Source organism: Paramormyrops kingsleyae, chromosome 9, assembly GCF_048594095.1.
Source record: "Paramormyrops kingsleyae isolate MSU_618 chromosome 9, PKINGS_0.4, whole genome shotgun sequence".
NCBI classification, from domain to species: Eukaryota; Metazoa; Chordata; class Actinopteri; order Osteoglossiformes; family Mormyridae; genus Paramormyrops; species Paramormyrops kingsleyae.
In genome coordinates, this window is record NC_132805.1 from 21,851,391 (window position 1) to 21,878,879 (window position 27,489).

Consider the following 27,489-nt stretch of genomic DNA (forward strand, 5'->3'; position numbering starts at 1 on the left):
AGTATTCAATAAATGCTAAGTTGAGAAATTTTGTGTATCGTTTGTTGTTATTAGTGTGATATTTTATCATGCAAATAGTGGGGAAAACGTTGAATTTTCGGCCAAAAAAAATCGGCAGCATATATCAGCCATCGGCTGACCCTGACTCCTAAATATCGGCATTGGCTACTGAAAAACCCATATCGTACCCATATATATATATATATATATATATATATATATATATATATATATATATATATATATATATATATATATATATATATATATATATACACACACACACACACACACACACACACACACACACATATACATATACACACATATATACACTCACCTAAAGGATTATTAGGAACACCTGTTCAATTTCTCATTAATGCAATTATCTAATCAACCAATCACATGGCTGTTGCTTCAATGCATTTAGGGGTGTGGTCCTGGTCAAGACAATCTCCTGAACTCCAAACTGAATGTCAGAATGGGAAAGAAAGGTGATTTAAGCAATTTTGAGCGTGGCATGGTTGTTGGTGCCAGACGGGCCGGTCTGAGTATTTCACAATCTCAGTTACTGGGATTTTCACGCACAAACATTTCTAGGGTTTACAAAGAATTGTGTGCAAAGGGAAAAACATCCAGTATGCGGCAGTCCTGTGGGCGAAAATGCCTTGTTGATGCTAGAGGTCAGAGGAGAATGGGCCGACTGATTCAAGCTGATAGAAGAGCAACTTTGACTGAAATAACCACTCGTTACAACCGAGGTATGCAGCAAAGCATTTGTGAAGCCACAACACGCACAACCTTGAGGCGGATGGGCTACAACAGCAGAAGACCCCACTGGGTACCACTCATCTCCACTACAAATAGGAAAAAGAGGCTACAATTTGCACGAACTCACCAAAATTGGACAGTTGAAGACTGGAAAAATGTTGCCTGGTCTGATGAGTCTCGATTTCTTTTTCTTTTTTTTTATCAAATATTTTTATTGAGGAAAGCATAAAAAAATATATACAAAAATACAGTGTTTGCACTTACAAAAATACAATTTACCTTCCTACATTTTCCAAACTAAATATATTTATGAATAAACAAAAACACACACAGAGAAGAAAGAGAGAGAAAAAAAAAAAAAAAAAAAATAGAGAAGCCCCCCCCCCCCCCCCCACTCGGCTCAGCACAACCAACCAACATATTACACAAATATAACCATCAAAGGTGTACATTCAATCAGGCAAAACCTCTAAGCTACTAAAATAGGAAATAAAGGGTTGCCATTTGTGGAAAAATTTGGCTGTACATCCTCTCAACGTGTATTTAATTTTTTCAAGTTTTAAAAAAAACATGACATCCTTAAGCCACTGGGAAATAGAAGGATATTTAGCTGACTTCCAATGCAACAATAGTAAACGTCTCGCTAATAAGGATGTGAAAGCTATGATATCCTTTTGTATAGAATTAAGTGTAAGTGAGGGATCTGGAATCCCAAATATGGCAATTAGAGGACAAGGTTGGAGAGTTACCCCAAGAACAGCTGACAAAATAGCAAAATAACCTGTCCAGAAACCTTCCAGCTCAGGACACAGAAAAAACATGTGACTAAGATGACAGGGAGAGCTATGACATTTATCACATTTGTCTTCCACTTCCGGATACAATAAAGAAAGTCTAGACTTAGAAAAATGTGCCCTATATATGACCTTGAACTGAATAAGTCCAAGACGAGCACAAGAAGTGGTAGACCGTACCCTCACTATAGCCTGTTCCCAGGACTCCTCATGTATTTGAATTCCTAGTTCCCCTTCCCATGTACACTTAAGCTTAACATCTGAGTGGTTACTAAAAGACAGAATAATATCATAGAGTTTCGAAATGGTTCCCCTATGATAAGGAATAAATTGTAACATAGCTTCCCACTGCTGTTCTGGAGGTAAAGAGAGGAAATTAGGGAAACACTTGGAAACAAAATCTCGAATTTGAAAATAACGAAACAAATGGGAAATAGGGAGACCATAACGAGAAGACAAATTGGCAAAACTATTGAAAACACCATCCACGTATAAATGTTTAAATTGTATAATCCCCTTATCACACCACACTAAGAATGACGAGTCCAGGAGTGATGGAGGAAACAAATGGTTGTCGTTTAGAGGACCTGAGGAGGATGCCATTACAAATTTAAAGTGCCGTCTAAACTGAAACCAGATCTTAAGTGTGTTGAGTACCACCTGATTATCAGTGTACATAGAGGGTTTTATAGGTAAAGATGAATAGAGTAGAGCCAGTATAGAAGATCCCTTACAGGATAATAACTCCAATTTACACCAAGAAGAACCGGAAGATTTCAGCCAATAGCAAAGTTTATGGATATGTGCAGCCCAGTAGTAAGCTAGAAAATTAGGTAATGCAAGTCCCCCACTAAATCTGCATCTTTGCAGTAAAGTTTTACGAACCCTAGGTGGCTTCCCTCCCCAAATGAACGAACCAATAATCTTATCCAAAGAGACAAAAAAATGTTTTGGTAAAAATAAGGGAATCGACTGAAATAAAAATAGAAATTTTGGTAAAATATTCATTTTAACAACGTTAATCTTACCGATTAATGAGAGGGGAAGATTACCCCATCTTTGAATATCGGAAGAAATCCTTGATATAAGAGGAGTAAAATTAGCTGATTTAAGGCCAGATATAGAACGAGTCACGTTAATCCCCAGGTATTTAAACCCTGATGGGCTGAGGTGAAAGGGTAGATCGGACTGTTGAAGATGACATGCTGCCGTAATAATGGGAAAACACTCACTTTTCCCCAAGTTTAATTTGTAACCTGAAAACGAGCTGAAATTCTCCAGAATACCTAAAACAGCAGGGATAGAGTGCATAGGATCAGCTATATATAACAACAAATCATCCGCATACAATGATACTTTATGTTCAATTCCATTACGGATGATTCCCTTGAATACAGAAGAAGATCTCAATGTGATAGACAGAGGCTCGATAACAATAGCAAAGAGTAAAGGTGACAAAGGGCAACCTTGACGACAACCACGACCCAGAGCAAAATAATCAGAATAAACATCATTAGTATGAACACTGGCTTTAGGGGACGAATGCAGGAGCCGAATCCAAGAAATAAGTTTCTCACCAAATCCAAATTTCTTTAAAACTGCAAACAAATACTCCCACTCCACCCTATCAAAAGCCTTTTCAGCATCTAAAGAAATCACAAGTTCAGGGAGATCAGATGGGTGTTTTGAGTAAATAATATCAAAGAGTGTACGGGTATTAAAAAACAATTGACGTCCCTTTATAAAACCATTTTGCTCTTCTGATATAATATAAGGAAGCACATCCTCTAGGCGAGATGCAATTACCTTAGACAACACCTTTGCATCAGCATTAAGCAGAGACAATGGTCTGTAGGAACCACAGGAGGTTGGATCTTTGTCATTTTTGAGAAGGAGTGCTATAGTGGCTTGTGTGAAAGTTGGTGGTAATGAACCCCTTTCCAAGGATTCATTAAACACAGATAAAAGCAATGGTGTCAATTTACCAATAAATGCTTTATAAAATTCAATTGGAAACCCATCAGGGCCTGGGGCTCTATTAGACTGCATGGCGAGATAGCTTTTAATACTTCTTCAACGGAAAGTGGGGAATCCAATTGCACAGCAACATTATTATCGATAACCGGGTTCAAAAGATCATGAAGTAATTGGTACATGTTCGCTTTGTCCGTAGGAAATTCAGACTTGTATAGCAAAGAGTAAAATGTTTTAAAAGTAGAATTAATTTCCAAGGGATCTGTAGTAATAGAGCCAGAAGTGTTTTTAATACTAGGTATTAAGCGTGAAGTGGCTTGACGTCGTAGCTGATGTGCCAACAAGCGACTTGCCTTGTCCCCACATTCATAATATGAGCCACGACTACGCAATAACAAGCGCTCTGCCTCTTTAGTTGACAAAAGATTGAATTCTGCTTGCAAATCAAGACGCTGCTTCAGTAATTCTGGAGAAGGGTTCAGTGTATAACTTTGATCAAGGTTACTAATCGCAGCTGTAAGTTCTTTAAGCCTAGCATTAGTCTTCTTATTGGCAAGAACAGAATACGAAATAATTTGACCCCTCAGGAAGCACTTAAGTGTCTCCCATAGCAATGAATATGAAACTGAATCATTTTGATTAAAGAACAAGAACTCCTCAATAGAACTTGAAATGAATTCACAAAATTCTTTATCCGCCAGAAGGAGAGAGTTAAATCTCCAAAATGGTGAGCTACGTTTATAGGTAGAGAGCTGAATATCCAATAGTAGAGGTGAATGATCAGATATTACAATACCGGAATAGTCAGAAAATTTAACACACGAATTAAGAGTTCTGTCAATAAAAAAATAATCAATCCTGGAATAAGAATGGTGCACCTGGGAGAAAAAGGAAAATTTTTTAAGTGAAGGGTTGAGAAATCTCCATGGATCAATAAGATCGTTCTGTTTCACAAAATCTGAAAATATTTTAGACATGGATGATTCAGATAGAGAACGAGGATTAGATCGATCCAAGATTGGATCTAAAACACAATTCAAATCCCCACCGAAGATCAGCAAATGAGTATTCAAAAAGGGGATGCTACTGAGCAATCTATTAGCGAATTCAGCATCATCAAAATTCGGGGCATATACGTTTACCAACAAAACCTTTTGTTGCATTAGGGTACCCGCAACAATGATGTATCTACCATTCCTATCCGCAATAACCTTGGTCAATGAGAATTGAACTTTCTTATTAATGAGAATGGCAACTCCTCTAGCTTTCGAATTAAAATTTGAGTGAAAGACCTGACCTGACTATATAAATTTACTGGGCTGGGAGTACGGGGTCATAGTGAGTTAGTTAATTATGGGGCCGGCTCAGTGTTGCGTTTGCAAGATGTTTGCCCTTCTGGACGTTAGTGTCCAGTCGGACTTCATCTGCGAGCGATGTAAGCTAGTGGACTCACTCATGGTCAAGGTTCGCGACCTTGAGGAGCAACTGGCTCGCATCCAATGCAACAGTGAGTTAGATGAGCTAGTTGATACGCCGTTTAGGGAGACGGTGTGTACGCCACTAACGGGGGGGAGGGAGAATGAAGAGCAGAGAGGTCGAGAGAGCTGGGTGACCGTAGGTCGTAGACGCAGGAAAAGGCGTACACACGTTACAGAGGCGGCATCACCTGAGGTGTCTGTGTCTAACAGGTTTCAGGTGCTTCCAGCTTTAGAGCCGGAAGGGACTGGGGAAGCAGGTGGGCCCTTGGGCACTGAGGAGCCCCCTCCCCCCAGAAAGAGGGAGGTTGTGGTAGTGGGGGATTCAATTATTAGGGGAGTAGACAGTTATGTGTGCACGCGTGATAGAGGGTCCCGTACGGTGTCTTGCCTGCCTGGTGCCCAGGTAGGAGACCTTCCAGATCGTGTGGACAAGCTTTTGGCCCCAGCTGGGGTGGATCCAGTTGTCGTGGTGCATGTTGGCACCAACGACATAGGCAAGGGTAGAAGGGCTGTTCTGCAGGATAAATTTATAGAAGTCGCCAATAAGCTTAGAAGCAGAACGTCCATGGTGGTATTTTCCGAAATACTCCCCGTGCCACGCGCAAGTGAGGCTAAGTTAGCTGAGATAAGGAGATTAAATGCGTGGCTAAAAGGATGGTGTAGGAAAGAGGGGTTTAGGTTTATGGGACACTGGAGGACCTTCTGGAACAGGTGGGACCTCTTCAAGCCGGATGGGTTGCATCTGAACCGGAGGGGAACCAGTGTACTGGGAAGGCGTATTTATAGAGTAGTTGAGGAATGTTTAAACTAGGGACTGGGGGGGCAGGGAGGTTAGTTAAGTATGTAACTGGGGGGAAACGGAAAGCCCAAAAAAATCATATTATAAGTAGGCACTGTAATAAGCCTACCCTTTGCTGTCTGTATTTAAACGCCAGGAGTATTAGGAATAAAATTCATGATTTAGAGGCTCTTATCTCATCGGACTCTTATGATATTATAGCAATAACTGAAACGTGGTTGAGTGATAAGGATGGACAAGAATATAATATGGATGGTTACACATTGTTCCGTAAAGACCGTATAGGTAAGAAGGGAGGTGGTGTTGCAGTATATGTAAAGGAAATCTTGCAGGCAAGGGAGCTTACTGATATAAGTAAAAGTACGGAAGCTATATGGGTAAAATTAGATGCTACAAACTCAAATAGCCTAATTGTCGGTGTTTGTTACAGAGCACCCAATGTAGCTGCTGAGGAAAGCAGATTGTTATACAGTGATATTAGGATTATGAGCAATAAAAATGATGTGGTAGTTATGGGTGATTTTAATCTACCGGGGATGCAGTGGGACATTGTTGCTGGCTCTTCTGAAAATGAACTTGAGATGGTGGAATTAGTACAGGATTGTTTTTTTACTCAGTTTGTTAACACCCCTACCAGGGGAGATGCCATTCTTGATCTTGTTTTGTCTAATAACCAGGACAGGATTGGTAAATTAGATGTTTTAGAACCACTTGACAGTAGCGATCATAACATGGTTAAATTTGAGGTTAAGTTTAGTGCCCGAAGAGCAAAGTCCAAATCAAAAATATATAATGTTAGGAAGGCTAACTTCAATTGTATGAGATTAAAACTAGAAACCGTGAACTGGATGGAGTTAAATAACAAAACTGTTGAAGAGGCATGGGAATTTTTTAAAAGCACATTATTGCAAGTACAAGAGGACTTCATACCTGTTTCTAGCAAGAATAAATCTAGGAAATTGCAACCTAGGTGGTTTAATAGGGACATAAAGTATAAAGTAAGGAGGAAAAGGGCTTTGTTCCAGAGATGGAAAATAACTGATGATGACATAATAAAGCAAGAGTATCTAAATCTACAGGCTGAATTAAAAAATGACATTAGACGAGCTAAAAGGAATGTCGAAAGGAAGATCGCATTGGAGGCTAAGGATGACGTTAAAAGTTTCTTCCAGTATTTTAACTCTAAAAGAGCTCTAAAAGCTGAAATTACTAATCTGCAGGATAGTAAGGGTCTTATAATTGAAAACGACATTGACATAGTAAATGAGTTCAATGATAGTTTTGCACGGGTATTCACTGTCGAGGACACTAGTAACTTACCAGTTCTTATTACTAATCCAACATCGTCTATAACTAATATATATATAACTGAAGCTGATGTTTTGCAAAGCCTAGCTAAGCTCAAAATAAATAAATCACAGGGCCCTGATGGCATCTTACCTATAGTGTTAAAAGAGATGAGGGATATTATTTGCCGACCCTTAACATTACTGTTTCAAAAATCCTTATCTGAAGGTGTGGTACCTTCTGATTGGAAGCATGCCAACATAACGCCCATTTTCAAAAAAGGGGATAGAAGTAATTTGTCAAACTATAGGCCAATCAGTCTAACTTGTATAACTGGTAAAGTTATGGAGGCTATAATCAAAGAGAAAATGGTAGATTACCTGGACTCAAATAACATTTTGAGGGATAGCCAGCATGGATTTAGGAGAGGTAGATCCTGTTTAACAAATCTGTTGGAGTTTTTTGAGGAAGCTACTCAGGAAGTTGATGATAAGAAGGCCTATGATGTCATCTATTTAGATTTCCAAAAGGCTTTTGATGTTGTTCCCCACAAGAGGCTCTCACTTAAACTCAAAGCGACAGGTATTTTAGGAACTGTAGCGACTTGGATTGATAACTGGTTAACGGATAGGAAGCAGCGAGTAGTTATAAGAGGCTCGATGTCACAGTGGGCCTGCGTTCATAGTGGGGTACCGCAGGGTTCAATTTTAGGACCACTTTTGTTCCTAATTTACATAAATGATATAGACACCAATATATACAGTAAACTGGTGAAATTTGCAGATGACACCAAGGTGGGTGGTGTAGCAGATACTGAACTAGCGGCTCAGCAGCTACAGCGGGATCTTAATTTAATTAGTGACTGGGCTGACACCTGGCAGATGAAATTTAACATAGACAAATGTAAGGTACTCCATGTAGGGAGCAGAAATATAAAGTACAGGTATTTTATGGGACCTACTGAAATAAAGGTAGCTGATTATGAGAAAGACCTTGGTGTGTATGTTGATGCTTCCATGTCTCATTCTCGCCAGTGTGGGGAAGCAATAAAAAAGGCCAATAGGATGTTGGGGTATATCTCCAGGTGTGTGGAGTTTAAGTCAAGGGAGGTAATGCTAAGATTATACAATTCCTTGGTGAGACCTCACCTAGAATATTGTGTACAGGTTTGGTCACCATATCTTAAAAAGGACATAGCGGCCTTAGAAAAGGTGCAGCGTAGGGCCACAAGAATGATTCCTGGTCTTAGAGGAATGTCATACGAGGAAAGGTTATTTGAGCTAAATCTGTTCAGCCTCAAGCAAAGGAGACTGAGGGGGGACATGATCCAGGTCTATAAGATTCTAACAGGTTTGGATGCTGTTCAACCGAATAGTTACTTCAGCATTAGTTCAAATACAAGAACTCGTGGCCATAGGTGGAAATTAGCGGGAGAACATTTCAAACTGGATTTAAGGAAGCACTTCTTTACACAGCGTGTAGTCAGAGTATGGAATAGTCTTCCTGATAACGTAGTGCAAGCTGAATCCTTGGGTTCCTTTAAATCAGAGCTAGATAAGATTTTAACAACTCTGAGCTATTAGTTAAGTTCTCCCCAAGCGAGCTCGATGGGCCGAATGGCCTCCTCTCGTTTGTATAGTTCTTATGTTCTTATGTACCCAAGGGCAGTGTAACCTATAATGATCTTTAATGCGAAGATGAGTTTCCTGTAAAAATGCTATATCAGAATTTAGACGTTTCAAATGCATGAAAACCTTTGATCTCTTAACAGGGTTACCCATACCTTTAATATTCCAACTAATGAATCTAAGAGGCCTGCCTGACCTAGCAGTGCTGGGATCTATATTGCCGTTAACCATTCAAAAAGAGTGAAAACATAACCAAAATGCCAGTAGTTGTAAAGAGCTGAAATGGAATACCCTCCCCCCCAAAAAATTACCCCTGAACACAAATACACCCAAAGTCTCCACATAACTACAAAAAAAAAAGAAAAAAAAAGGAGACAGCAGTGTTTCCCACAATAGCTAAGAACGATCCACCAAAGTGAATGAACTAACCGGAAGTCGAACAAAACCAACCAAAGCAAGAGAGAGAAAAAACCTCCCACCGACTTTCACACACTGCAAAACAGTGCGCCTGTAACAATAAACACGTTGAATTAAAAAGCTCACAGTGCAAAAAAAAACAAACAAACAGTACAGTAATTGGCGCAACACCCTGAGAAAACAATAAACAGGTAGCGTTAAGCCGAAATAGACCGTAAACACTTAGCAGCATTACAGCACCTAAATGAAATGCTATGGAGGCTCACCCAGAAAGCAAAGTCTTGACATAATCACTGGCTTCCTCCACTGAAACAAAGTCCTTCTCAACACCCTTATAAGTGATGCGAAGTCACGCTGGATGAAAAAGGCCATACCGAACACCTTCAATGCCACGGAGTTGCTGCCTGACCGTATTGAATGCAGCCCGAGCCCGTGCTATCTTGGCAGTGTAGTCAGGAAAGACTGAGATGATCTGGTCTCCAACTTTGATCTGTCAGCGTTCTCTAGCGCGACGTAAAATGTCAACACAATCAGTATGGTAATGAAACCTGCATACAATGGCTCGTGGACGGTCGCCGGGCTTGGGTTTGGGTTGGAGGGTCCTGTGGGAACGGTCCAGAAGCGGTTCCTTCACCAGTTCAAATGTTTCCTTTAGCAAGGAGGCTACGGCAGCAGTGGTGCAGGTGTCAGGGCCCTCGGCACTCCCACTATCCTGACATTATTCCGCCGCGTCCTAGACTCCAAGTCTTCGCATTTATTTTCCAGCTTGGCGACATTAGCTGTGAGGCACTTTATAGTGTGTTTCATCTCAGAAATGTCATCAGAGCACACAGTAAGTGCATGCTCCATCCCCCTGACCTGAGCGGTCACTGTAGCATCATTAGCCGCTTTATCAATCGCCAGCTGCGTCTTCACCGCCTGCAAGTCAAACTGAATAGTAGACAAAGCATCACCGAGAGTATCCTGAAGTTCTTTTTTAAATATATCGGCGATATCTTTCCTCAGCGAGGCCAACAACTCGACCTTAAGAGCGTCCATATCGGGATTAGCTTGGCTCGAAGGGGACCTCACAGGTGACGACGGGACATTCGAGGCCGTGGTCGCGGTTTGCAAACTAGGCCTCAGTTGTGTTTGAATAGTACTGCGAGTTTTAATGTTTTTTGCTGCCATTATCCGCAGTCCCACGTAATAACTACTCAACACAACGAACTGTGAAATAAAACAGGAGTAAAATTATGACCGAAAGGCGCAAAAAAATAACAATTTTAATCGAAGTCGGCGGGAGCTCCCAAACTCACAACCTACTCCATCAAAGCACAACCGGAAGTCCGCCTGAGTCTCGATTTCTGTTGAGACATTCAAATGGTAGAGTCAGAATTTGGCGTAAACAGAATGAGAACATGGATCCATCATGCCTTGTTACCACTGTGCAGGCTGGTGGTGGTGGTGTAATGGTGTGGGGGATGTTTTCTTGCCACACTTTAGGCCCCTTAGTGCCAATTGGGCATCGTTTAAATGCCACGGCCTACCTGAGCATTGTTTCTGACCATGTCCATCCTTTTATGACCACCATGTACCCATCCTCTGATGGCTACTTCCAGCAGGATAATGCACCTTGTCACAAAGCTCGAATCATTTCAAATTGGTTTCTTGAACATGACAATGAGTTCACTGTACTAAAATGGCCCCCACAGTCACCAGATCTCAACCCAATAGAGCATCTTTGGGATGTGGTGGAACGGGAGCTTCGTACCCTGGATGTGCATCCCACAAATCTCCATCAACTGCAAGATGCTATCCTATCAATATGGGCCAACATTTCTAAAGAATGCTTTCAGCACCTTGTTGAATCAATGCTACATAGAATTAAGGCAGTTCTGAAGGCGAAAGGGGGTCAAACACCGTATTAGTATGGTGTTCCTAATAATCCTTTAGGTGAGTGTATATACATACATACACAAACACACACATATATACACATATACATATATACATACACACACAACCAAAAATGTTCCTAACAGAGTGGCTGCTCTGTTCTGAAATCCTACAACTGAAGTTTTCAAACTCAGTATTTTATAAAATGTTGGATAAATAGACATTGGGCCTCATTCACCAACCGTTCTTGTGAACAAATTTGTTCTTAAACCCCATGTATGCACTTCTTTTTTTACGAAGATTCTGACATTCACCAATGTTTTCTTATCTGAATTTGTTCTTAGCTAAGAACAGAATCTACGCACACTCAACATCATTCGTACGCACATTTGAGTAATGATAGTTTGTTCAAAATAATCGGTTATAGCAGTTTTGTTCATTTTACAGTTCATAAAATGATAGTATTTGAATAATTTATAAAAGTAAAATATAAAAAATAATTTGAAAGTGTAAAAATTATTTTAATGGTAGTAATCATGTGGATTATAAATAGGTCTGTTTCTTCGCATTGGCCTTGCTATCAAAATGGCATTTCTGTTACTTCTTGAAGAGCTTGCCAATCATGCTCTGAGAAGGGGACGCATGTTATTTAGATTTATTTGGCACACAGCGTTCACAAAGAAGGTGATATCTTTCCATGTGTCAGCTTTCTTGGGGGCTTTATATCCACTGGTTACGCTACTAAATAACATGTGCTTATTTGCATTTACCTCCTGTACAGTACAATCCAGTTATAATGGACTTCAAGGGACCTGGCAAAACAGTCCATTATATCCAAAGTCCGTTATATCCAGAATTGCCGTATGCCCAGAACACAACTACAGGACACCATTTAATCATGCCACACCCCAGCAGACACACTTGTGGGATAGATTATTATATTGTACATGTAGTAATCCAACTTTACCTGACCAGATTCGTGACTATTAATAATCCCAACTACGTATCTGCGCTGGATATCACCGGCACGCCCACGCGCCTTGTCAGCGGAGCTGCATGTCTGTTATAGCCGAACAAAACTACACCTAAAAGCAGTGCTGGGGACTAAATTGTTTGTCCGTTATAAGCAAAATTCCGTTAAATGCGAGTCCGCTATATCCGATACTTTTTCTGCATGTTCTTAAAGGCGCACGGCTGGGACTAGCGGACCTCGTCCGTTATAGATGATATTCCGTTATAAGCAAGTCCACTATAATGGGATTTTACTGTATTAATACTTCTACTTCAGCATTACTGAACTTTTTTTTTCCTCTTAGTGCCAAGCGGCTCACAACCTTGCACACGGCCCTACAGTCTCATGCCCTTTTATGGGAAATTGCAGGGCGTTTCCCTATGTTAATTAGGACAAACTGGCACGCGCTTTCAGTTACGAAGACGTGGGATTCACCATTATTAAGAACAAAGGTGTGAACAATTCTGCTACTTAAGAACACGTCATGAATCCGACGTAGGTTGTTCTTAACTAATTTCGAAGGAACAAATTTAAGAGAATTCTTAAGAAAATATTGGTGAATGAGGCCCTTTGTTTATTGGTGACTTCATGTTTGTCAAAGTTTACGTTAAGAACTGTATAAAGTTATTTCATACAAATAAACTCAGGTAAAACAATTAAAAACGTACGTTTTCCGGACTGTCAACTCTAGCACCTGGCGTGACACTCATGCTTTCAGACTTTCACAGTCACACAAGAAGTCTTATGGCAAATCTATATTATTCCATTATAAACATCCAATTACCTACATCAAACATGCTGGGGTAGTTTGCAAACCCTACAGACCATTTACAAGGCAATAAAACTGTTACATACATGTAAATGTGTGCACAGACTTGTCTCAAATTGATAACTGCTGACCAAAGTAGGCAACCTTTCGTTTTACTTGAAGTGAAAAGTAAAATGCACTGTTTTCATCTGAAATGACTTATTACCTTTGCATTGTTACTCCGATAAATATAAAACATACTAATCATCCCAAAACTTGGAAAAAGTAATACCGTCATACAATACCGTCACCATCCAAAAAGTGAAAAATACTGTAATAATGATTTTAGGTCATATCGTCCATTCCTACCATCAACACAGAATAAGCCCAGATTTTAGCCTAAACATTTTCTCAAGCACTTACTCAATGAAGATTCTAAAGTAGCAGGCAGAAAATTTTATGGCTTTAATAATGAGTGTATTTACCAGCTACATGGACAAAAGATATTAAAAGCTCTCCATACTAATGGTAATTTACTAAACATGAATAGACAACACTTACGGTGGTTTTGCTTATTCTGGTGGTCCATGATAGCTCCAAGGCATTTCCCCTTCAGAAGCTTGTGCTTTGTGCTAGTGCCTATGTAGTATGCCATCGAACTTTGCACAGTACAAAACCGCCTTTTTTTTTGTGATAATTTGAACTACTTCAATAATCATGTAGTGATATTAAGGGAAAATTTAATGAATAATGAAGCATTTTAGAAATCATAATGTGATTTCATTAAAAATACTTCACCCTGTCGACTAATCGCAGCAGCTCTAGTTTCATATAAAGCTTCACTACGAAAGCATGTGGTTTCTATAGTCTGTGGAGGTTTGGTCACATCCATAATGTAAAAATGTCACATTCTTACATCAGTATTTGCTTAATTTTTTCCCCAAAACAACAAATATCTTAAAATCTATACTTTATGCATCCATTCAAGTCTCTCTCATAATATACTTATGCATCCATTCAAGTCTCTCTCATGATATACCTATAATGCCTTCTACAACTGTCATTAAAATTCACAGTAGACTCTAATGTAATCTAATCAAATCGCTTCAACTTTATTGTCAATGTACAGGTACAACGAAATGCAGCTTAGCATCTAACCAGAAACTGTAAAAAGTAGAGAAAGATGCAATAGACAGCGAGTGCAAATGGTAGATTATATTAATCTCATTACTTATGCTTCTTACTGGAGTTGCTATTGACCCATCTATCTTGCTAAGTTGACAGAAATGTAATGTCAGTCAGTCATTGCAGAAGTGTGCTTAAGTGGTTCACCACCAACTGAAAATATGTCCAAATATTTAGTAACAGCACAGAGTTGTTTGTATTGCCAGTTAAATATGGAGTCCCACAGGGATCAGTGTCAGGGTCTTTAATAGTTTCGCTTGACACGCTGCCTCCAAGAAGGATTATACAAAAGTATTAAATCTTCATAGGCTGTTGACACCAAAATATATTTCTTGATTACACCAAATGACAATATATCCAAGATCACCCTAGCAAACTTTAAGGAACCAAAGAGATGGCTAAGCGATGATTTGCTTTTTAGTTAAATCAAATCAGCCTGTAATCTTGGTGTACTTTTCAGTTACTGTCTATGTAGGACATGCTTCTTATATCTTAAAAATACTGCTAAATTGAGGCATTTTCTACCCTTTTGGGATTAAGTGAATATTCAATAACAGAAGCAAAGCTACTGATTAGTACAGAACAAAAGCCTGGTCTGTAGATGACCTACAGACAAGGTGATGATTCATGGCCTGACAGAAGACAGCAGCATACAAAACAGACAATATATGTCCTTGCCCTTACTGTTACTATATCATAGTTAATCACTTTGGGCTAAACATATTAGGAAAGGTACTATATACAAATTAATTGAATTGAATATAAAAGATTGTTAGTATCTGTAAGCATCATCCTAATAAAAAAAATCCAGATTTTTTGTTTAAACATTGTGCCACCACAAAGTTTGATGAAAGGGCACTATTTTTAGTCTAACTGGCACACATAACAAACAAAAAAATTAGTAATTAACAGTTTCACGACGTTCATCTCACATTAGTATGCACCCATTCAGATTTATTATACAACCCCAAATCAGAAAAAGTTGGGACAGTGTGGAAAATGTGATTTAAAAAATAAAGCAGTAATTTACAAATTTCCCTTAACTTTTATTTCATTGCAGACAGTACGAACACAAGATAATTCATGTTTTTTTTTTGTCAACATCATTTGATTTGTAAATAAATATCCATTCTTGCCATTCAGGCTTGCAACACATTCCAAAAAAAGTTGGGATGGGGGCAATTCAGGGGTAGTAATGAGGTATAATAACTAAATAATGATGTGATTTGAAACTGGTGATGTTAACAGGTGATCGCAATCATGATTCGATACAAAAGCAGCATCGAGGAAAGGCCTGCTCCTTTAGAAGCAAAGATGGGCAGAGGATCGCAAGTTTGCCACCAAGGCCGGGCAAAAATCTTTGAAATGATGAAGAAAAATGTTTCTCAAAGAAAGATAGGAAGTGTTTTGGGCATTCCTCCCTCTACAGTGCATAACATAGTGAAAAGAATCAGGGAATCTGGAGAAATTATCGTGCGCAAAGGCCAAGGGCGCAAGCCTAAACTGAATGGCCGTGATCTCCGAGCCCTCAGACGGCACTGCATTAAAAACCGTCATTCATCAATAAATGATATAACTGCGTGGGCTCAGGACTACCTCAGGAAGTCACTCTCAAGCATTACAGTACGTAGTTACATTAGGAAATGCCAGCTAAAACTGTACTGTGCCAAAAGGAAGCCCTACATAAAGTGTCCAGAAGCGCCGTCGACTTCTCTGGGCTCGGCGGCATCTGGGATGGTCCATTGTGCAGTGGAAACGTGTATTGTGGTCATACTAATCGGTTTTTCACATCTTTTTTGGAAGAAATGGACGCCGTGTGCTGCGGACCAAAGAGGAAAAGGACCATCCAGACTGTTACCAGATACAAGTCCAAAAGCCAGGGTCTGTCATGGTATGGGGTTGTGTCAGTGCCTTCGGCAAAGGTAACTTGCACTTCTGCGATGGCACCATCAATGCTGAGAAGTATATCTTAGTTTTGGAGGAACAAATGCTGCCTTCAAGACGACGTCTTTTCCAGGGACGCCCATGCTTATTTCAGCAAGACAATGCCAAACCACATACTGCGCGCATAACAAAGGCATGGCTGCGTAAGAAAAGGGTGCGGATGCTTGACTGGCCTGACTGCAACCCTGATTTGTCTCCTATAGAGAATGTTTGGCGCATTTTGAAACAAAAAATGCGTCAATGAAGACCCCGTACTGTTGCGCACCTAAAACGTTGTTTGCAGGAAGAATGGGACAAACTAACATCTGCAACACTTAGTCACTTGATTTCTTCAATGCCTAAACGTCTTTTAAGTGTTGTTAAAAGACAGGGGAACTGTACAAAGTGGTAAATGCTGTACTGCCCCAACTTTTTTTGGAATGTGTTGCAAGCCTGAATGGCAAGAATGGATATTTATTTACAAATCAAATGATGTTGACAACAAAAAAAAACATGAATTATCTTGTGTTCATACTGTCTGCAATGAAATAAAAGTTAAGGGAAATTTGTAAATAACTGCTTTATTTTTTTATTCACATTTTCCACACTGTCCCAACTTTTTCTGATTTGGGGTTGTACAAATACATGTAAAGTAATACAGCATCTATAGCTTTGCCAGGTACTATATAAATGTGCAAGAGTACAGAAGTGGCAGAGTTGAGAACAGTCCGCTACCATTTCTGCTCAGAACTTTGTTTAAGTATATCCTTTTATATATATTACAAAACCACTTGTAAAAAAGCATAGTCACAGGGAGAGGGAACTGTATAACGTTCCAATTCTGATCATGTTTAACCTTCTGTTAAGGCCTGTAAAGTGTTTGTATTTTACACTGTTTGGGGGTAAAATCTGGAGCTGAAATGAATTTATGTGAAAACTCCATTATAATTATTAGCATTAATGTAAATATAATTATCGATAATTCATAATATTGGCTTTGAATGCTAAACTTTACTATGCTCAACCAGAATCACAGAACAAGCCTGCTTTCTTACATGTTTTTTGCATACCTTGATTGTAGGGAGATTTCTGGCTGCAGAAGATTATTCAACATTAACCTTGACTTCAACTTAATTCAAGTTAATTACAGCAGATACTGAACTAGCAGCACAGAGGCTACAACGGGATCTTGATTTAATTAGCGAGTGGGCTGATACCTGGTAGAAGAAATTTAATGTAGATAAATGTAAGGTAATCCATGCAGGGAGCAGAAATATAAAGTATAGGTATTTTATGGGTTCCACTGAAATAAAGGTAGCTGATTATGGGAAAGACCTCGGTGTGTATGTTCATGCTTCCATGTCCTACACTCGCCAGTGTGGGGAAGCAATAAAAGGCCAAGAGGATGTTGGGTTACATCTCTAGGTGTGTGGAGTACAAGTCAAGGAAGGTGATGTTAAGATTATACAACTCCTTGGTAAGACCCCACCCAGACTATTGTGTGTAGGTTTGGTCACCATACCTTAAAATGGACATTGCTGTCTTGGAAAGGGTGCAGTGTTGTTTAGCCTCGAGCAAAGGAGACTAAGGGGGGACATGATCCAGGTATATAAGATTCTAACAGGTCTGGATGCTGTTCAGCTAAATAGCTACTTCAATATCCTCCTAAGACCCCACCCATTCATTTATGTCCATTGTAGTGGACATTTTATTTTTGCATCTATCTTTTCACTGATGTTAGGAAACATATTTATTCCTGTTGTACAATAAAGAGGACATGCTGTGAAATTAAAAATAAAAATAAATTTGAAAAAATCTAAATTGTAAGATGTCTTATTTCCTCCAAAGACAAATAAACTAAAATTGAAGGACACTTTTTTCCTTGGGTCTCAGGAGGATATTAGTTTAAATATTAGAACTTGTGGCCATAAGTGGAAATTAGCGAGAGAACATTTTAAAATGGATTTGAGGAAGCACTTCTTTACACAGCATGTAGTTCGAGTATGGAATAGTCTTCCTGTTAGTGTAGCACAAGCTAAAACCCTGGGTTCCATTAAATCAGAGCTAGATAAGATTTTAACAACTCTGAGCGATTAGTTAAGTTCTCCTCAAACGAGCTTGATGGGCCAAATGGCCTCCTCTCCTTTGTAAATTTATTATGTCCTTATATTATTTTTATTAACTATGATGCTCAATAATTTAGTCTTACTCTCCGGGGAAAATATCACCTGAATGAGATCTGAAATCCATTGACCTACAAAGCAGATGCAACACAGCCATGAGGTAACCTGCTGATCTAACAGCAGGCTGAATGAGATGGGCCACCACAACACTTCTAACAACACACTACAATAGCAAAGTACAAACTGCAGTCAGAGCCCACAACAAAGCACAGCCAGACTAGTACACCAATGTCTGTCAACAGTTGTTTCATATCATTAAAGGATGCAAAAAAAAGAAGAAATCTCAGAAAAGATCACTAAACCAGAAGAAAAAAAAATACAGTGGTACCTCGGCTCAAGAACTTAATTAGTTCGAGGACCCGTTCGCGACCTGAATCAATTTTTCCCATTTAAAAAAATGTAAATACAAATAATTCTTTCAAACCTCAGAAACACTATTTTTTTTTTTCAAATTTTTGTATGTTTTTCTGCAACCAAGAATATAGACTTAAATTAAAATAACCTTAATTATACAAAAATAATGCTAAATTAAATAAAACAGTACAACTGAGCATATGCTTGTTGGCGAGCTGGTCGCTCGAAAGATGCCAAAACATGGAAAAGAACCACAAAACATCCCCCCCAAACAACTAAACAATTAACATTAAAAGACTGAGTAACGGTGAAAAACAATACAGTAATTTTGAAAATGTGATTTTTTTTATTATACTGTATATTATTTTCATATGCCTAAATTGTTTTATGTACATTTCGTGATGCTACGCGTTGTATGGCACTGAACTTCTTTGTACTGTAAACAAACAATACGTAGACGACACTATGAGTGAATGGAGAATATAACACTTAAATAGGAGTTACTTAATAATTTGTTAATAATGAAGTACTGTAATTTTATGTATAGATATGTGACTTAAAAACCATCACAAACATGTTTATCAATCGCTGAAAGGTATCGCTATAACAGAATGTTCTCTCTATTTTCTTCTTTTTTCAAATATTCGACCTCTGAAGAGATATAGTAAAGACATACATCTACAACAAGTTATTTATACATTGCACAACCGTTCTTGGGCATAATGTACACTTCTTCATGTTTCGGGTGATTCTTTGGGACACTTTTGGGGGATGTTTGTGTGTTCGCAGCCTGAAACACGGATCACGAACCGGTACAAAAAATTTCAGAACATCTGGTTCATAGCCTGATTTGTTTGTGAACAGGAGTGTTCATGGGTCGAGTACCACTGTACTTCATCAAGAAAAATTATGTCAAATGAATATTAGGTTAGCCCTTTCTTCCTTGGTGAGTATAAGCCCACTTCCAAAAAATCTGGATAAATTGAGGATTTCAACTAGAGCTAGGCGGTATGACCAAATATTTATATTATGGTATTTTTCAAAGTTATATCGGTTTCACGGTATACGACGGTATTTTTTTTTAAAGTATGACTGGGCTTTTACCACATTTTACAGGATTATACAGGACACGTTTTTGTTTTATGTTTTTGCATTGTTCCCACATTAACTATATAAATTTTATTATTAGACATTGCGACTATCTGCTACCATAATGATAACATATGGCTAACGTGTTTGTTGGTTAACTGCTTTTAGATAAACGGCTAATGCCAAGGTGTGCGCCGGGCAAGTTAACATTTTTGATAAGTGTTTAATAGTTCCGTGTTGCTGGAACGCAAGCTTTACTGACCTAGCGAAATTTCTCATAAAGACCAGGATGTCGGTCCTTAGGATGCTTCGCCAGGTTTGACGTGCTACTTGCCACAACTTTGTAGCACTGTTTGCATAGAGGCTTATCAACATCCTTAGCCTTTCCATGCTCGTCTGCAAAATACTTCCAAACGGCACTTGTGTTTTCTTTTTTGTTTTTTTTTTACTAAAATAGCTGGTTGAAGTGCCTTCAACTGCAGCATATGCCATGGTTGGCCAACTCGGTATGTGTGTGTTAACCAGTGCGAATGCCTTCTGTGGCTATTGAGAGCAAGGGAGGGGCTGCGCGAGTGTGTAGTGTGCGAGTGTGTAGTGTGCGAGTGCGTGCGTGCACGCGCACCTGTGCTGTAGTGGTGCTGTATGAATTATGGCGAATGAGGCAAAAACCGCACTGTTGGTATTAATAATGGTGAAAATGAGTAATCAGATACTAATTTTTATTATCGATTAGTATCTGAGAATCGATTTTTGACAACCCCAGTGTCTCATTATTTTCAACTCCAGCATCAGCTATATCTTGTTTATGATCTTTCGTGGTACATTTTTAGCAGTGCAGTAGTGAAAAAGGTCACTCCTTTCAGCTGCGCCACTTTCTGAACGTTGTGTAGGCTATTTAAACCGGTATTGCGGTATAAGAAAAATTAATATCATAATAATAATAAAAAACAGTATTCAGTAAGAACCGGTATACCGCCCAGTACTAATTTCAACTGCTCAACAGCTAGGGTTCTCCTACGACAACTTTTTTTTCATGATGCGGCAAATGTTTTCAGTGGGTGACAGTCAATATTGGTTTTCAGCTGTGTCCCTTGCGTACAGAGATTTCTCCAGATTTTCTCAATCTTTTAATGATATTATGCACTGCAGAAGATGAAATTCCCAAATTCTTTATAATATTACTTTGAGAAACTTCTTCTTCTTGAATTGTTGCACTATTTGCCCACTCAGTCTTTCACAGAGTGGTGAATCTCTCCCCATCTTCACTACAGAGACACAGCCTCCCTGGGAGACTCTTTTTATACCCAATCATCTTACTGACCTGTTGCCAATTAGCCTAATTAGTTGTGAGATATTCAACCAAGTGTTTTTTTCTAGCATAACACAACTTTTAAAGTCTTTTAAAGTCTTTTGCTGCCCCTGGCTCAACTTTTTTGAAATGTGTTGCTGGCATTAAAATTCAAATTTAATACAATTTCTGTTTCAACATTTGATATGTTGTCTTTTTAATAATATTATTATTATCACCATCAAATACTTAATTGACTTTATTGGGGAAATTCTCTTTTCACCTCCCCTATCTTGCTTGCAATCTTGGCTGTGAAGGGCAGCCTGGGGAGCTTGGGGTTAAGGGCGCTGCTGAATTTTTTGGAAACAAGGTTGTATTATATACCTTGGTAAATATGCATTTTGCCCTTAAGAGTACATTTTTAATGGAATGTAAACTGTTTGCATAAGTTGCATGTTTTGGCCGTAGGAATGCTGCACCTGTTGCACAATTTAAGGCATGGATTTTGTCTGTCATCCCAAGAATGTTTATTTGCATTTTTCTACAACCATCTCAACACTGCACAGAGTTAAGCACCAGGCATATATACCACAATAAATTAAGAGGTAAAATATGACACATGAAACAAAAGGAGGTTTTGAATCTGCTCTGTTAAAAAAAAAATTGGGGAGAAGTTGGGTGGGAGGGGGGAGAGACTACAGAAATTCACCCTCAAGTTATTCTCTCCAAAATGTCTCTAGTGTGTCACAATTGGTTTATATACCAGGAATATTAAAGGGTATTTTATCACCAGAAAAACTGTCGATTAAAAAAGATGATCCAGTAAAGTACATTTGAAAGGTATCACATACAAAGGAGTCAAGTGACATGAAGTCACTAAAACCTGTATTTAACACAAACTCATTAATTCCCTCCCTTTCACATTTTAAAGAACATTCTTCCTGAATTGGTATTACATCGCTTTACCCAACTGAAATCCTGAAACTATTGTTTCACTACAGATCACTACATCATTAGTACTAAACACCAAGATGACACAATTATACTAAAAAACTGCTAAAAGCATCTACTAAAAAGAAATGCAAATTAATGCTATAAAAGGCATTCATAAACAACTTGGTACTGTTAAGTCTATGAACGTAAATGTATGTATTCAAAATAACTTTTAATATTTCTTTTATAAACTAACTTTCTCAACTTTAACGGGGCGATGGGAAGTCACGGTGATGGTTTCAGAGCAAGTATGCTATAAGGACTTGTAAAAAAAATAGTGATTGAATAAAGTTCGCGTGCCCGCCCCAAAGTCCAAGAGAATGGAAGCCTGAGCAGGCTAGCATGCTCCATAATGTAATCTAAAGTTTGCTTGGATGCTAATTGTTTTACTGCTTCTTTCAACATACCTCAAGCTTTTAAACAAAAAAAAAAACATTTATATAATTACAAAAGAAAATTCCATGTCGCAAATAGGCCGAACTGTACTTGCTATAATTAAACAGCGAATACACTAGTTGTCGACAGTAGATCTAAGTAGTAGCTAAATTCAGTTTACCGATTATTACACTAACAATCTACGTAGCAAAAAAACGCCAAGCTTCATGAAACAACCTAACCATTAGGCATATGCGTTTTAATTTAAATGAGGTAGCAACACACAATGAGTCACTTATGCTTAAATAAAAACTGTGCGAATACAAATAAAAAAAAAAAACAGTTGAACGTTTAAAGATGAAGGAAACTGGTTCAGCATTTACCAAAAATACCAAGAAAAACACTTACGTTGGTAAGCAAACACAACATCGTGTGAATGAAATACTTGTCTTACGTTTCTTCTTGTGCCCGTGGTCAGTTACCTTTCAATGTCATGTAGCTATCGCCTTTTCAGTTTCTATTTAGTACCTTCACGTATGGATTTATTCGTCAGTCGATAAAGTTCAGTCAAAGCCCATTGCTGCTACAGGAAGTGATGTACTGTAAAATTACCACCAAGTAATTATGCAGTCGCAGAGTATTTTTTCCTCATTTCTGAAATTCTCCTCCCTCTTCCTCTTCCTCCCACCCTGCTAGCGTATGGTTGACCTACTATGTCGTCATGTGTCAGCTTAGCTTAGAACGAGCACGGAAAACACTAAAGCACAAATAATGGGAAGTATTTTATACTGTTACCATTATCACAGCGGCAAGGTGGTTACCACTGTAACCTTGTACCTCACAAGTTGGATACTCGAGTTCCGGCAGCGTTTCTGCGTGTTATTTTACACGTACTTCGCTTTTCTTCCGCAGTTAAAAACCAAAACATTTAGGTTTAGGTTAAATGGCGTCTTTAGCCCTCAGTGTGCACCCTGCGCTGAGCAGGTGTTATGCCGAAAAAGGCATCCCTGCCTTAGAATGCATGCCGGTGTTCCGACGAGTTGAGCTTTTAAGGGTTTTTTGGGGGTCAGGGGTTTATTAGGGGTTAGGGTTAGGGTTTTAGGGGTGTTTTGGGGGTTAGGGTTTTAGGGGTTTTTTGGGGGTTAGGGTTAGAATTTTACGGATTTTTTGGGGCTATTGATTAGCACTACGGTAACCTTACTCGACAAAGTAGCTCAACTCGTTTCAGATCAGCGACCAATCGGTCATTTAGAGACAGGCATGCATTCTACGGCAGGGATGCCTTTTTCGGCATAACACCGGCATTGCGTACAGGGTGTCCCCCTGGTTCCCAGCGACCTTGTACAAGATAAATGGTTATGGATTATTATTACTGTTGTTTGTCATACAGTATTAGGACTGTACACACGTAAAGCATGAATAACAATAAATTATTATTGATTAAAGAAACAAGTATCGACATATAAGAATTTTTGTATAAGAATGTTGTACGCAGGCCACTTCAAAGAACCTATGCTTTTTCAGGCTGATTATCGTTGTTTAATATAATTTCGCGCAATTACATTTTATGTGATGAATGACAGTACATCAGTGTATAACGTAATTTGAATGTATTAACCTTAACGAAATCAGGGTGGAGCAGACTAATTTAAATACTGCCATATTCACAAATACTATATAATTAACTGTTTATTATTGTTTAGAGGTCTTGCTATATATGCATTCTTTCAGCATTATATATAACTTATACTAAAACAATGTAATTAACAGCAGGTTATGCCTTACAGATCTGCATTGCCTTTTTATACAATGCATGTCTAGTCCATGCCTAAAAAATATGCTAAATTTATGTAAAAGAAGACATTCCAGGATGTGTAAGATGTGTAATACAGAACCTGATCCTCTGATCCACACACACACACACACACACTAATGTATATATAAGTATATATATCATGTATGTCTCTTGCATAGGTATACATGTTCAGTTGTGAAATTTCAAATCGATTATTTTTCTCCTCCAGTAAACTCACTGGCAAAGCTTTTGTCCACATTTAGTAGTAAAATTTTACTCCCCCTTCTGGCTATCAGTAGTATGACTTTGGCTCCAGCATGGCATTCTGTGCTTAGTCTTTCAGACATGGTACCAGGTAATTAGCCATGGAAAAGCACGGAACCAGTTCCATATTAGGCATCTACTCAGCCCCACAGGAAAAGAGACATTACTCCAGTTTACAAATTCTGCCCACATTTACCACTAATGTATTTTCATGTTTTCATACATCAACTGCTGCGGTAATCCATAACATCCAATTACTAATTCCTTTTCAAACAAACTCCAAGGTAAAAAAGTATACTATGAACATGTAAATACCATTAGTAGAATCTAAGCAAATATTAGTTCCTTTGGTTGGCATTTTTTCCCCACAATTCCCCCATAATTCCCCAAATCTATATGAACCATATTGCAACCACAATTATGACAATTCTAAAATGCCAAATGTAAGGTTTTACAGACACCCAAAAATAGTTGTGTACTGGAAATGTTTCTACAGACAGAGGCTTGTAATGAAGCACATACAGTTATGAGACAAGAAAGTTTCTTATAGAGTACACACAATCTACAAAAACATACAATCCTCCAGACAGCATTAGTATGTATATGCCTGGAAGTCTATTCAGATATCACAACACCTTAGATTAAAAAAAAGAGAGAGAGAGAGAAGGAAGCGAGAGTGCATCACAGCAACATTTATTTTCATTCCTTTCCCCCTCTACTTGTAAAATTCGTGCTCCTGCTCATCTTTCTTGATAACAGTTTTGTAGGCCTTCTCAAAGTCCTTTGCCAGAACAATGTATCTGTTTTCACGCACTGCAAGCATCCCAGCCTGGAAAACAGGAACACAGAATGGGTGGGAAATCACAAAGACAGAAGATATAGGATCATATACTGTGAAGTGTCAACTTCCAGAAAATGACAAATTGCCTGTTTTCATGCTATATACAAATAATGACTAACTCATAGCCTCACCCCCCAAATGAAAAATACTCCTTTGCTTACCTCCTGACAAATTGAGTTGATGTCTGCTCCAGAAATTTTGTCAGGCCGGGCTACATCTGTATTTTGGTTAAAGACATCAAAACAGGAACTTGCACATTCAGTTCAATTTAAACAAGTCAATTTATGTGGTTACTGCAATAAATATACTGCTGTTTCAACTGCTGTTAATATGTCAATACTTCTCATTGCTGCAATGACACTGGTTGCAGTGAGTGATGCCACAAAATGCTTTGGGTAAGATACTTTGTTGGTATTACACAAGCACAGAAAGCACTGTTCAAAACACTTGTAATCAATTATCATGACTACAGCAGTGCTGGCAACAAACTATTGTTAAAGAAAAATGGCCAATGTATTCATTTCAGTTAGTTATGAAGAAATTAGTCATTTCTAGAATTAAAATCAAGCCCATTGCAGCACATACTAGACCCTTTCCCAACAGAGAAACTTTTTTTTTAGGAATCAAACTCATATTCCCACCACAGGAATATGATTCTAGTTGCTGACAGTAGTAGCCTTTCCCACAGTAGTAGTCTAGCAGCCTTTTTTTGGTCCCTATCTGGAGTAGGTACTTTTCATTCGACCAGCAACTACTGGGGTGGGGACAGAGATAAAATTGTGATTAGTTGACCACAAGCACCAATTCCAACTTGCATGTAACACAGAAGTGCTGGTAAAAGGAGTAGTAGAGCAATCAGAATTATTTTGGTATTTCGGTTACATTAAATGCACCAACTTTCTCATGTATTTTTGATTGAAATTTCCAGTGCAGAAATATGGAGACGCAATGAAAAATAATGTATTCATAAATGCATGTTATGTAATTGAGAGGCAGATATAAACTGAAATTTTTGCTCTACTACTACTATATCTTTTACCCACACTTATGCGTAACTTCCAAGGTAGTGCCAGTGCCTGTGGTCAACTAATCAGGAAAGATTAAATCGCTATAAGTCCCACCCAGAAGTTTCTGGTCAAATGAAAAGTACCTACTCCAGATAGGTGATAAAAATAAAAAGGTTCGGGAACTTCCTCCGAGAAGCTACCAATTCCTGTGGTGGGAACGTGACAGAAATTCCAGGCTCCAGAAAAAAGTTCCTGTGGTGGGAAAGTTCCCAGACAGACTACATTTAGTTAGAACAGTTGTGCAAGTTAAATTGTACCAGTAAACAGTTATTTTACTAAATAATAAAAATTGCTAAATGTTTCAACTTCTAGTCTTGTGTAACTTGATTAAATTCTCTAAATACTACTGCCATAACAAGATTACAAAATGGCCTTGCATATTCTATATGGTCCCTATCTACTTCAGGCACTCTGACTTTTCTGGGGAATAAATTTTGGGTTTGTTAGTGGTATTTTCTAGAAACAGTAAATATACAGTAAAACTGTATGGCCTCCATTATGGATACAATCCTCAAGGTCCACTTCCTCTGAAAGGTTCATCTTGCTTGTGATGGTAGAGAACACCAGCCGCTTCTGTCGCCGGTCCGGCAGGGGAAACTCAATCTTCCTGTCCAGGCGGCCGGGCCGAAGGAGCGCTGGGTCGAGGGTGTCAGCCCGGTTAGTGGCCATGATCACCTGCAATGTAGACATGGGTCAGATTGCTAACACCAGTCAGAAAGCTACAAGCACTTTCAGCTCAACAAAGAAACATGGAAGCACACCACACCTTCACGTTAACGTTCTGATCAAAGCCATCCATTTGGTTCAGCAGCTCCAACAAGATCCTCTGCACCTCTCTATCAGCTGGGGGAACATATTGGATGGGATTACATCATGGTGGAGTAATCATTATAAAGGATATATAGTTTATATAGCTAAAGTGATATGTGGGCAGGGACACCAGGACTGTAGAGCTCTGTGGGTTAGAACTTGTTCTTGTGACTGGAATGTTGCTGGTTCAAGTCCCATTGCAATGTTACTGTTGAACACCTGAGCAAGGCACAACTTCCATCGCTGGTTGACCCTACTCTGTTAAATACACATCATTTTGAATAAAGCAGCTGCTAAATAAATGTGTATTTGTCAGTGATGACGAGTCATTAAACGAGAATATTAAACAGTGCACTGCTTAAAAATTTAAGAAGGTGTACTTAAGTACACTATCCACTTAACCTGGTGTAGGATTTCAGTAATAAGCATGCTATATTTTGGTTAGATAAGTACACCTTCATCTTTAAGATGGAGATAAACCTTGTATGTTACTTTTTGTATGTAAGTTTTCCAGTCTGAGAATGCCAGAGCTAGAA

The 27,489-nt window shown here is 38.7% G+C and overlaps 2 protein-coding genes across 2 annotated transcripts in view; both read right to left on the bottom strand.

Annotated features, from left to right (window-relative positions):
* Positions 1 to 23,639, bottom strand: part of LOC111838658 (beta-1,4-galactosyltransferase 3) — a 62,817-nt gene extending 39,178 nt beyond the window's left edge. The window contains exon 1 of the mRNA XM_072716540.1: positions 22,585 to 23,639. The gene's annotated coding sequence lies outside the window, so the exon portion shown is untranslated. The remainder of the gene's footprint in view (positions 1 to 22,584) is intronic.
* Positions 23,640 to 24,407: 768 nt separating this feature from the next.
* The window catches only part of psmc4 (proteasome 26S subunit, ATPase 4), a 14,446-nt gene continuing 11,364 nt past the window's right edge, over positions 24,408 to 27,489 (bottom strand). The window contains exons 8-11 of the mRNA XM_023802631.2: positions 26,910 to 26,986; positions 26,650 to 26,818; positions 25,238 to 25,293; positions 24,408 to 25,064 (exon numbers count right to left, since the gene is read on the bottom strand). Coding sequence (XP_023658399.1) covers positions 24,951 to 25,064; positions 25,238 to 25,293; positions 26,650 to 26,818; positions 26,910 to 26,986 — 416 coding nt within the window. The 3' untranslated portion in view covers positions 24,408 to 24,950. The remainder of the gene's footprint in view (positions 25,065 to 25,237; positions 25,294 to 26,649; positions 26,819 to 26,909; positions 26,987 to 27,489) is intronic.